Source organism: Rhinolophus hipposideros (assembly GCF_964194185.1).
Source record: "Rhinolophus hipposideros genome assembly, chromosome: 20".
Lineage (NCBI taxonomy): Eukaryota > Metazoa > Chordata > Mammalia > Chiroptera > Rhinolophidae > Rhinolophus > Rhinolophus hipposideros.
This window is the reverse complement of record NC_138066.1, coordinates 48,341,488-48,354,316: the sequence shown is the minus strand read 5'-3', so window position 1 is coordinate 48,354,316 and position 12,829 is coordinate 48,341,488. Positions and strand designations below refer to the sequence as shown.

The window sequence follows — 12,829 nt, the reverse complement described above, 5'->3', positions numbered from 1 at the left end:
AAGAGGCCAGGTGCCAAGTGGCCCTCAGATGCCCAGGACTCTTCCTTGGGTGGGAGACTGGGGGTCTCCTCACTGTCGCCTTCAAGCCACATCACACCCCCTGGCTCCTTCTCCTGAGACTCACAGGAGGCCAGACCATCTCCCACAGAGACGCTTGGAAGTGGGATCGGCAGCAACATCATCTATTACTTTGAATCAGAGCTGCCTGACCCTGCCGGGAACAGAGCGGGTGAGGAAGCAGGCCTGTGAAGATTGCCAATAAAGACGACGATCTGTTTCTGACTCTCGGCCGCCCTAGTCCCTGCTGTTCCTGACTCCCAGAGCCCCACGATTTGCAATGCCCCAGGGACATCACAAATCTTGCCAGTCAAGGGGCAAGTGGCGCCCCAGTTCCTCCCAGGAGCTGCCTCTGGCTTAACCCTCTGAGGGGTGGAGGGACGTGCGACAGGACACCTCGTGGGGCTTCCTGCACCCTCAGGCTGCCTCAGGACCGCGGCAGTCTGGCTCGTCAGATTTCTGGACTTGGGTACAAGGGGATGTGCCAGGCAGACATGCATGTAGGAGAACAACAGCAAAGGAAGTGTGCTGGGGCAGGAACTGAGGGACAGGGGACCCAGGGGAAAGGCTGGATGGGGTGGTGGTGGAGTACCCTGTGCCAGAAAGGGATGCGGAGCAGAGCTCAGCGGGTGGGGTGGCTACAGCTGGCACACGGAGGGCCCTGGCGCTGCCTGGTGATTAGCTATCCAAGAGGCCAAGCTGACAGTTCCATCATCACAGGCAGGGCACCGGGGTCAGGGCAAAGGGGACAGCTGCTGCAAGGCAAGATGCAAATCCTGCCGTGCCTCTGCCGCCTTGGGGTGTCACCTCATGACCTGAGCCAAGGCTGGCATGGACCCTGAATGCGGAGAGTGGAGGAATCCTCTAGGCGTCTGCTGGCCTTGGCCTCAGAGCCCTGGGTGCAGTGAGCAAGTGAGAAGCCAGGAAGAAGGTGGCTGTTGGGACGTGAGTGCCTCACTGCCCTCTCCAGCTCACAGCTGTAAATCTCCATGAGGTTGTAAGAAACGCAGGACGAAACTGGCTTGTGAGCTGTCTGGCCAGCCCTGAGTGGGGGCTCTGCTTATTGTAAATAAGTCAGTTTATGAAGCAGCTTTCTAAAGATGTGAGACTGGTTTTTTAAAGCATGCATGCGTTCCCCCCGCCCCCCCACCAAGAACGGTACACCTATACTAGGGGTGATAAGAAAATTTACCTTACAATCTTCTTCTAGCTGTAATTAGTTTTACCGTATAATACTATTACCTAGGTTAGTCACAATGTTGTTCTCTTTAATCAAACAAGTCTATTTCCAGAAACAACAGGCTTATTTCCAAAAACCAGGTCTAACTTCAAGAGCTGGAAGTCCAGGAATTATGATGCCAGAGGCTCTTGGGAGGTGATTCCAGGAGCATTAAAAAGTGGCCACTTCATGGTTGCAGCTCTCCAATAAGCCTTCACTAACCTCGAAATGGGCAGGGAAAACATGAGCCAGAGGCCTTTCGGTTCCCCCCCCACCACTGCTAGGATGCAGGGCGGGCACTGGCTCTGTTCTCTGGAGTGGAGCGGGAAAGCAAAATGTTCTGTGCTAGTCTCCAAGCTGGCCAGTTCAAAACAAACCAGGGCTACCCTAAACACCGTGTCGTGATGGAGGGACAGAGAGAAAAGGGAAGGGAAGGAACCAGGAGGGCCAGGTGTGGGCGGCTCTCGTCTTGAGCGGTCCTGGGAGCACAGCAGGAGGACTAACTCCACACTGCTGCCTGGCCCCTGCCCTTGAGACCACACTCCTTTGCTCCTGGCCCTTCGCTCCTCTGGCTGTTAGAAGGGCAGCCATCTTTCACATTGTTCGTCTGGTCCCTGGGAGCTAGCTGCTCCCAAAACTCACTATGTCTGATGATAAATCAAGATGAAATGAGGATGCGAGGCCGTGAGCCACGACATAGGTGGGAGGGGCAGGGCTCTGAGCGCAGCCCCTGCCGCCCGGGAGCCCGGCATCACCCACCTGGCTGAGGCGGTGTGGCAGGCGGACGACACCAAGGTGGACAGAGCGCTGAGCACGCCCTGACAGCTTATGACCAGGGCCTGCAGTTCTCCGAAGGCAGGGCTGGCCTCAGCTTCTGTCTCACCCTCACAGGCCATGCTCAGAGAACCATGTGACGGCGGAGGGTCACAGTCCACATCCACCAGCATTCTACAGCAGCAGTCATGAGCTTCTGCGGGAGGATTCTGGGGGTGGGGGATGGGGAAGGAGGCGAGGGCCTGACATGTTACATGAGTAGCTGTCGGGCCTTGGAAGGTGCAGCTACAAGGTGATGAGGTGGGACAAGGGATTTCTCTTTTCACATCTGAAGTAACAGGCCCTGTAAAGAATAACTGTACTTGTTTTGTGTGACTTATCGGCTCAACTGGGACCATGCATGCATGCATTCATTCATTCATTCATTCATTCATTCATTCATTCATTCATTCATTCAACAAAGGTGTACCGAGTGCCCACTGTGGGCCAGCACTATTCTGGGATTGGGGGTAGTGCTCTGAGTAAACAGGTACAGTCCCTCTCCTTTGGGAGTTACAGTCCAGCGGGACTAACAGATGGGAGTTAGAGGAGACAAATTATAACAACGTAGTCAAAGAACTGGTTAATAGTCACATTAGTTGCTGGAGTAGATGGTGAGACCTGTCATGGGAGGTGTCCAAGCCCGGGGGCAGAAGACTCCCTGGGGGTCACAGTTGGGAATCAGCTGTCAGAACCCGACGTGGAAAGACCCGTCGTCGGGCTGTCCCACTCTGCAAGCCTGTGGCTGCCACACTTCCTCTTGGTGCCGGAGGAGGAGCATGATGCAGGCTCCGGGGGACGCACTCAGCCTCCAGGCGCCATCCCAGCCCGTGACTAACTTGGCCTGAAGAGCTGTGCTGCTTTCAGACTTGTTCTGAAAGCTGCTAAGTCTGTAAGCCGGCCTCACCATATCGGGTCCCCATGAGCCCCAGCCTGCTCCCCACTCTCCCATACATCCGACTCCTCAGGAGGGAGAGAGGGGAGTGGAAGGCAAATCCTCATATCAGTATAAATCCTGAGCCCTGAGTGGACAGCTTAGAGAAGACATCTCCTCCCTTCCCTGTCTGAGGAGGTTAGGTGAAAAGTAAAATTTATACCAGGAGTGACCCGACCATCTGAGGGCACCGCCCTCAGGACCTGGGTAGCTCCCGTCCATCCAGTCAATGAGTGTCAGGACGGGCTGTGGAAAGGTCCGTGGTTTACGCCAATATCAGCACTGAGACACTGATGGCCAAGGGCCAAGGTATGATATGCACTAGTCCTTGAAAAGCTGAAGGACAAATAGGCTCCGAGTCCCCCTGGGCTGTGACTCCCAGGGTGGCCTGCCTTAAAGAGGGGAGGCACTGGCTAGGCCTGGGGGTTCTTTGTGAATGGCCTGTGGTCCTGGGTCACTGAGTCCCAGGGGCATCTTGATAAAGGCTGGAGCTAGAACTGAGCTCCTGGAACCCTAGACGGCTCTGCCCAATGGCCGAGGCTTCCTGAGGCCCTGACCTCAGCGCCACTTGTCTCCTTGGCAGCTGCTGGAAGAGTAAGTAGTACAGCTGTTGTGGAGGAGAGGGGTCACATGTCCACTAAGGCAAGGAGTGCACAAATACGCCGAGAGCCAGGACTCGAAGAGCCGGAGGTAAAGCCACAGACTCCTCCCAGCGGCACCGTAGGGTCTGCGCTCGCAGCCCCCGACCCTTCCCACAAGTGCCCCGCTGCATCCCCCATCGGGCCCTGTCTTGAAAGGGCTGCCTCCCGGGGAGCTGCCCCTTCAACTCTGACCTCTGAAACTGGCCCCAGATGCTCCGAGGCTGTGGTAGGCCCCAGCCTGGGTCGCCCCCAAACACCTTGCTGTTCTCCGAGCCAAGTAAGTGGCTCTGGCTGTGACACATGCATGGCAGAGCCACCCAACATGGCAGCTGTCGGGAGGGCGGGCGCTCTCTTCTCCAAGCAGAGAATCCACACACCAGGGCCAATGATAAGGAATGGCTATGCTCTGCCCATTCCCAGCTCGGGCACCCGCGCTCCACCAGTCTCGTCCCTCATCACTGCACTGCTTTCCAAGGGCGCTGGGCCGTGGGTGTGTCTCTCCCTAGGCTGGGTCATCAGTTTGCCCCCCCCACCCCGCCCCATTCAGGAGAGCTGGGAGGAGCTGATAGGGTAACACCAGCCTGAGCTGAGAACCACTAAAAACCAAGCAGCTTCTTGGCCCTAAAAGCAGGAACAGGTGACTGGGCCGTTGTTCCTTAAATAATAGGACCAACTGTAAACAGGGAGGGCAGGCTCACAAGAGCTGGGCGGGGGTGTGAGTGGAAGCTCAGCCCAGGAAACAGCCAGCGGGAGGGAGGCTGCTGCTTTTTTCTGAACAAGCTCCAGTTTTCAGTGACACTGGGTTCACCTCCTGATTCTGCCACTTAGCTGTGTGATCTCGGGGCAGATGATCACGGGACGCTGAGAGGATGGATAAGATGGCACAGCGAAGCACTCAGGCAGAGTCTGCCCACAGCAATTGCTCAGAAATGTGTAAATCACTTGAATCATTGCAGAAACCTTGTTCCCTCTCCTGAGAGCCCAGGTCCCAGGCAAGCAGGAAACCCTGTCAATGCCCGATTCTCATCTAACTCCTTTCGCTCCCAGGAGGATATTGGGATCACACTAGAGACCTCACCTTGCCAGGCCAATTGGAGCCACAGACACGACCCTTCCCAGGACATCCCCTGCTCTGAGCTTCTGGGGCCCAGGCATCCGCTAATCTAGCGCACTGGTGGTTGGGGTGGGGTGAGGAGACCCCAGACAGGCTGCTAACACCTGCTCTGTGAACCAGAGCAACCCTCTTCTTGCTCCACCTAAGGTCACACAAGGCCAAGCTGTCCCTGTCACTGTGTCATCTGGGGGGATTCTGGGTGAGTGCTCTGTCCTTATGGGGCTGAACGACATGGAAAAGGAATTTTGTTTAGGTTTTATCGTGGCTCGAGTCGGTTCGTCCTCCTCCAGTCATTACCTCCCCACCTGAGCACAGGCCTTTCACGTCCCGAAAGACAGGGCACACTAGGGCAGACTCGTCTCACTCGTCTCTGGCTGGGAGGCATTCCCTTCGGGAACAACGAGACGTTCCCTACACAGATGAGTTTCCCTCTGGAGCATCTTGGCCCTGGGTCACAGCTTTATCTCAGGCCAGTAAGACTTTCTGTGATTGCTGGTCTGGCCTGTAATAATAACTCACCAAAGAATCATGGGGGTTTCTGCGGAAGGGAGGGAACTTAAAGCCAATCTGACTACCTTCTCAGGTTGGTTCATCCCCGTGGTTTCTGGAGGATTCCAGCTCTGTCCTCCTCCTCTTCATCTCATTGAAGTAGAAGAGAAGGGTGTTTAAATAACTGTTACAGGACTGACGTTCTACTCCGTGGTTAAATTATTTATCCCAAAGGACTCAGAGTGGAGCCTTCCCCTTTGCAAGTGCGCTGGGGGAGGGGGTTGTGGATAAAGGGCAGGCATTGGAGTCTCTGAAGCTATTAAGTCTGAAGTAAGAAATCAAGAGTTCTGGCATCTTCAGCCTTCAACCTACCACACCCTCAGAGCATGGTGAGCGGGGCTGTCAGGGGAGGGTCTCCATTTTTCATTGTAAGCTGTCAGAGCCAGTTTGCAATTGCTGGGAAAGCGGAGCCGAGGGACCACTGGCTGCTGGCCAACTAATCTTCTTCCCAGAGATTGGAAACATAAACTTGGGCGCTGTCACCTTTCCTAAAGGCTGTCCTCTTGTTATGAACTGTCTCCCCCACAATTCTTATGTTGAAGCCCTGATGCCCAGTGTGACTGGACCTGGAGACGGGGCCTACAAGGAGGTAAGAAAGGTGAAATATGGCCCTGATCTGACAGGGCTGTGTTTTTATGAGAGGAGGAATAGACGCCAGAGCGTTCTGTCTCTGCATGCACAGATGAGAGGCCACGTGAGGACAGGTGAGGAGGTGGCCATCTACCTACAAGCCAGCAAGAGAGTTTACACCAGAAACCAGCCCCGACAGCACCTTGACGTTGGGCTTCCAGCCTCCAGAACTGGGAGAAAATAAACTTCTGTTGTTGAAGCCGCCCAGCCTGTGGTTTCCATTATGGAAGCCTAAGCTGGATCAGAGAGCAAGCAGGGAGGCGAGCGAGTGGGGAGTACTGTGATAGGGGCACTTGGATTTCCTCGTCTGAATGTAAATTCCCGGGCTCCGGGGCTGCTATGGGCTACGCCAGCTCTGCAGACGAATGTGGCTGCCTGACTGTGCCCCGAGGCTGATGTTACCCTGGCCCGTGGGAAGCCCAGCTCTGTGTAGAGACACAGTTGTACCCATCAGACACCTTGGCCCGCTGACCACCAGCTACTGGAGCCTTATCCTCCCTCCCCTTGCCGCGGTCCAGGCAGCTGGCCCACCAGCCTCCCAGGTGGAGCAGGAGTCCTTGCTGATGGCCAGGTCAACACACGTCTCAGCTACACGCAGAGCAGAGCTGCTGACCACAAAGGCTGCTGAGAGGAGAGGTGCATCCAAAAGAGCAAGGGCCTTTGCTCAGGGCCCAGCCGAGCTCTGAGATCAGTCCTGCTGTGCAGGAAGGGGGTGATCTGGTGGCACGTGGCTGGCAATCTTTCATTAAGTGTCCACTCTAGCCTAAGAGGCTTAAGACAGAAACCCCGGGTTCCTCTCCTTTAAACTGACCTCTGCATTTGCAGGGAGAACTTTCAGAAAATCAAGAATAAAATTAAGACCAAAACAAACATATACATAAAGGTTTTCCTGGATTCCCTCCACTGGCTGTATAACCAGGGAACGCTGGACACTTAAGGTCCCAGGAGAACCCTGGATGGTGGCCTAGAGAAAGCGAGGGCTCGGGGCACAGGGCTGGCTGGCTGCTCAGGGGCCGATGGGTACCTTCATTTTTGGGGGTGTGGGGGCCCTTCTTGGCCCTCTGAGAAGCACTCGTTGAGTAAAGGGACAGCAGTGAGTGGCTGAGAAGGAATGCATACACCGAGCTGGCATGCTGAGCAACAGGACGTGAACAGATGGCCCAGCCCGAGGGGACCCCTGGCTGCTGGGAGTGACAGATCAGAGCAGTCCTACGAGGAGACGCTCCGCTGAGATCAGTCATGGATCTGCAGGGAGCCGGCCAAGCAGCCGCACATAATTCTGGGGACGAGTAAAACCAGAGAGTCCTTATGTTCCCTCCCAGGTGATGGTCTCCTCCTGGGGACCTTCTGCCACTTGGGCCACCACCACCAAGTCCCACCTCTCCCCCCTGGCTCGGTCTGGAAGACAAATCTGGGGCACCTGCCAGGGGCGGGTGGTGAGAGCAGGGCCAAGAAACTTCTGGAGGCAGGAAGGCTCGATCAAGTTTATCCACGGACGCTCACTCAGAGGACGGCGCCTGACCCACTTTGAGCGGAACACCGAGACGGTAACAGTGTGTGTGGCAGCTGCTCTGAATACACAATCAGAGGGAAGGTGGCCCTGTGGGTCCCAGACCCAGACCAAGGAGGGCTGCTGCGCTCCAGAGCAGCCTTTATTAAAAAGAATCAGTTTTTTAATAATGCCAAATGGGGTGTCCCGAGCTGAGCCAGCTGTTCATGTCCCCAACTGGGAGGTGCCTGCTGGCATTTATGGGGTACGGGGAGTTGGTAACAATGGGAGTGAAGTAATGATGCTCCCTCCCGGGTGGCCCAGGTGGGAACAGTCTACTGTCATCGTTTTAGTGGCTTGGGGCTTGGGCTCTGAAACCACAGCTGCTAGGCCTGGGGACACGAGGGGCGGGACTTCTGGTCGTGTCTCTAAGGGTCCCTGGTCTGCTGACCGCTGACAGTGAGAGCACTAGAAGCTCCAGATGAAGCCCCCGGCTCCCCTGTGAGGTGGGCCTGCTTCTCCTTTTCCTCAGCTCAAGCTTCCTCGGAGGCAGTGGGGGTGGAGGCTTGTTGGGGTGCAGGAGGGCTCCCCGCCGGGTATGCGTCTGGGACCAGTGCTGGGGGGGGCAGAGGGGACGCTGTACACAGCTGACCAGTGATGCTTCGAGATCTCACTGGGGACACTCAGTGCCACAGTTCTTTCTGGGAGCCCTGATCTCATGGCCTCCCCAGGGTAGGCTCACTCTGAGGCCACTCTAGGCATGTGATGACTAACAGAGATGACAATAGCAGGGAGGCACACGGCTGCTGACCCGGTGCCAGCACTGTGCTAACAGCTTGCATACAACCCCAATTTCTCTTCACGGCTGGTCCAGAAGGAAGTGCTGCCTTTGCTACTGTCAAACGAGGAACCTGGCTAAGGCAGGCTGGGCCTGTCCTACACAGCAGGAGTGCACACGCTCCCACCTCCCCGAGCGAACAAAGGAAGGGGGTGCGTGGGAGTGGCCGGCAGGTGGGGCCCCCAGGCCAGAGCCCAAGCTGTCTACTCCGGAGGCTGCAGCTGATCAGGGCTGAGAGGCTGGATGGATGGAACCAGGCCGGTCAGGAAGTTGTCTAAGGCCTGAACAATTGCAGGCCCCGGACGGCAATTGCAGACTATTGTGCACATGTGAATTCAGAGACATGTGTAATCTGGTCTTCCAAATCCACTGGCCTGGTCTTCCCAGAACTTATTTGGGGAGCAAAAGAAATGAATCAACACTGACACTTGTCTTACATGTTCTGACATTTTCCTGGACGAGTGGCTATTTGCAAAGACCATCCAACCCTCTCCATCCCACCTGGCAGCACGAGGGGCTCCTGGGGCTAATGACGGGAGGAGGGCCCAGAAAAAGCCGGGGAGGCGCTGAGGAACCAGCCTCAAGGCTTCTCAGCTCCTCCTGAGCTCCAGGTGGGCCGCTCGGGGCAGGATCCTGACGTCCTCCTCAGGCTCGTTTCAACAGATGGCACAACCAATTCCTCATTAAGCTCAGGGAAGTTTCTGGCTCAGCACATTTATTTACATGATTTTCTGGTCCCTTTGGTGCTCACTCTTCCCTTTTGTCTTCCTAGAACCCAAGCCAGCTTATCACCACCCGTGCTCCCCACTCAGCTCTCTTGGACAGTCTGGGCCAAGGAGGAAAGAGGGAAGAGGGCGGAGTGTGGGGAAAGCAGGGACGGTCACGGGACACGGCCATAGCAGCTTTTCAAAGTCAACGTGAAAAGGGAGTTCGCTGCAAACTGACAACAGGGTGCAGACTTGCGAGGACAAACAGGGCAGGGCTTCGGTTCCTTCACTGCCTTTGGAGGAGTTCTAGAAAAATCACCTGGGATATGCTCAGGCCAGAGGAGGGACCCCCTCAGACGGCCTGTCAACCTCCAGTGGGCAGAACTCAGCCCCTCCCACTATGGGGTGGCCTGGTTGGGGTGCTTGGCGGCTCCCAGATTCCTCAATGTCTGTCCCCTTCCCCCTCCTGATGCCGCGCTGCTGTCTTCCACCAGCTCTACAAGGAAAAAGGCCCAGGTGGCTGCAGTGCCCCACGCTGGGACCGGCCCCTCCCCCCACCCAGGCTGGGCTACATTTCAGTTTACTTGACTGGGTGATTTTGTCTCAGGTGAGAGGTTTACTTTTCAAGTGCAGGAGAAAAACGCCGGCCTGTGATGTCACCCAAGGAGCACGCTGGAGGGGAGGCTCGGGAGAGGCTACTGCCACCTGATTATCTATCAAATCAAAGGGAGGAGAGAGGCAAATGACTTGCAGAGACAAGGTGTCAAGACAACAATGTCACCATCAAGCGTGCCTGACCTTCACGGGCTGGTCTCTCCCTCGGCAGCCAAGCACCTCTCAAGGCCACTGCCACCTCGCTGTGCCGCACTGTAGGGGGTGTCTGGGGGAGGGGGCCAGAGTCTCAGGCGGGAGACCCAGGGGTTTCAGCCCCAGGGCTGATGGTCGCCACCTAGCTGCCCTGTGGGAGGGGCTCTGGCAGGGAGAAAGTGAGGCAGAATGGGGTCACCAGGGGCCGCCCTGGGGAAGAACAGTCAATTGTCTGGCGGAGGAGAGGACTCCAACAGCAAGATGGAAAAGGGGCAGGGGCTGTTCCCAGGTGCCTTTGAGGCCCCCGGGGCACAGGGACGCTCAGCGCCTCCTCTGAGGGTGGGAGCTGGGCTGACCTCGTATTCTGTCAGTATCCTCCTCTCCCTCTTACGATCTTCTCCCTTTTAATGAATGTATTGCTCACCAGACAGAGGACTTCGTCACGCTCACCAGGCACCGGGGTGCTGCGGAAGCCATTAACTGTCATTATCCCCTCGTGGGCTGACATGGGAATCTATCACACTGGCGGCAGCACGGCCTTCCCTCCACCTCTCCCACCCCGCTCCTGCCCCCCCACTGCTGGTGCAGTAGGTCAAGGACAGCCAATCCCTAGTGGGCAGGTGCCAGGCTCCCAGGACTTTGGGACCCAACAGCACAGGGGGCGAGAGAAGCGAGGAGGAAGAACATTTTCCTCCAAATACTGCTGTACTGAGAAAACGCCTTCTGAAGGTCACCAGGGTGCTCAAATACTTCCGATAAGCAGCCTCACAAGGGGAAGGGCCTGGTTCTGATCCCTGAGGATCCCGACTTTTGGACATAAGCCCGCCTGGTGCCTAAGGAGGCTCCATTCCAACATCGCGCCCGTGGAGCTGGTGTGATCCTACCGTTCTAAGCAGCAGTGAGTCCTCATTTCCCCAGGGGGTCATGTTAACGTAACCCAGGGCTTTAGAGCTTGTGAATGAAGTTTGGGTGACAACAGGGTCAGACCCACTGAATGGGGTAGATAAGGAATCCTGCCCCCTCATCCTGACTGGATGATGATGGACAGGCTCATCAGGTTATAAAGGCCCCAAAGCTCACACTCCAGAAACTCAGTCCTGCTCTTGTTTCTTTGAAAGGAAGGACCAAGAGTGGGAAGAAGTTACAGGCGGGTGTGTCTGGCTCAAGCCGAAGCAGAACTTCCCAGCACTGACAAACGGTCCCCACAGAGCACAGCGGGACCCTTCTCTGGTCGTGAGCTCCTGGTGGCTCGCTGCACAGCCTGGGGTGACCGCTGCGTCCCTTCCAACTGAAGATGCCAGGGCTCCCGTGAGGTGATGGCTCCTTACCAGGGATCTTGTAATCCCGAGTGGGAGGTTCCGGGGGACCAGAGGTGCCAGAATTGCCGGTAGTCATTTGGCTCGGAAACTGTCTGGTTTGTCATGATCTAGTGCTGAGTGCCGGCATGTAATGAGGAGCAATGGACACCCGTGTCCTGACGAGGGGCAGACGCAGTGGAAGCTGTGGAAGGGGGTCAGGAAGGGGGAGCCCCACCAGAACAGCACCAGACTCAAACAAGCATGAAACCGATCTCAGAGCACAGGCCCGCTGACGGGGTGGCAGGGACCCCACACCTTCCTGTCCTGAGTCCAGGTGGGTCAGCAGCCCAACCCGTGCAGGTGGCTAGCAGGACGGTGTGGCGGAATGAACGTGCTCCCCACTGCATACCTGATTTAAAGGGAGAGACCCCCAAACTCCCCCCCAGGACAGCCACACTCTTGCTCAGCGGGGTGTCAGTCAGTCAGAAGGCACCGTAGCCGGGGAGGCGGCCGCCACGGCCGGCCGGTTTTATGGCTGTGCGGCATAGTGCACCCGCGAGCACGCAGAGTGGCACTGCTCTCATGCCCGAGGGGGCGGAGCCTGACCCCAGAGTCTGTGGGGTGGTGGGGACCCAGCATGGGCGTGTGAAAAAGGCTGGCTCCAGAGTCAGCGGTCCTGGGGCTACCGCCAGCCCTGTCCACACTATGTGACCTCAAAATGACATCAACTTTTCAGTACTAAAATGTCCCCACCAGTGAAAAGGCAAGCAGCGCACCCGCCTCCGCCTTGCCCTCGGGAGCCCACGCAAACCTCCACCGCGTCCCAGCTACGCCTGTGTGCCTGCACTGCTATCTCAGGAAAGGATAAGGAGGGGATGAGGGGAGAAAGGGCAGAGACGCAAGAAGTTTGTCAGACTCACCGATCCATCTCATCAGGGAGGTCAGGATCTGCAGGTATTTGGTTTTCTGGACGTCAAAGAAGGTGAAGGGTCCCAGGAGGAGAGTAAAGACAGCCTGAGCAACAAAAACAAGAGTGAGAGGGACGCACAGGCCAGGCCGCATGCAGCACACCATTCACGCAACCTCTGGGCCAGGCTGGTCCTAATCCAGGTATGCACCTGGCCTGGGGTCAGAGAGCATCACCTACGAGTTTCCAGTGTCACGGGTACAAGAGAAATCCAGAGCCATGCTTCTCTGCTGTCCCTCACACTCACTGTCCTGAGACTCCTTTCCAGGCTAGTCCAGGCGACATCCTGGGGCCACCATCTCCTACTCACTTCTGTTTAGCAAACACTGACTAAAGATTCACAGCCCGGCACTGAGCTGGGAAGAGCACAGATTGTACAAAAGGGCAGGAAGACAGGATCCGAAGCACCAGGCACGCAGGCCCTCAGGGCTTACTGGAAAGAAAGGACACGGGGAGGAGGGGCCACGGGGGCCCTGGCAATGCACGGCAGTGGAGGGGACACGGTTCTGGAGGGTTCAGAGGAAAGGATCAATCAGGGTGTCAGGATGTCATTAGTCAGCAATGTTTTTAACTTAAAGAGAAGAGGAAACTTGGAGAACCAGAGCCAGTGGCTTCCAGGGCAAATCCCTCAGAGAAACAGCCCAGACCAAGCAGACAAGTAGCACATCCAGGGAAAGAGGGTGTGGAGAAATCTGGGGAGGGGGTAGGAGTTCAGCCAGAGAAGTGGCTGCCTGCTGGCACCTCGCTTCTCTTCCTTTTTGGAGAA

The 12,829-nt window shown here is 56.6% G+C and overlaps 1 protein-coding gene across 4 annotated transcripts in view; it reads right to left on the bottom strand.

The window, feature by feature from the left end:
* The window catches only part of TMEM104 (transmembrane protein 104), a 53,519-nt gene that overhangs the window by 3,798 nt on the left and 36,892 nt on the right, over window positions 1-12,829 (bottom strand). For all 4 annotated transcript variants that reach the window (XM_081028914.1, XM_081028911.1, XM_081028913.1 and 1 more), the window contains exon 9: window positions 12,017-12,110. In XM_081028914.1, the coding sequence (XP_080885040.1) occupies window positions 12,017-12,110 (94 nt within the window). The remainder of the gene's footprint in view (window positions 1-12,016; window positions 12,111-12,829) is intronic.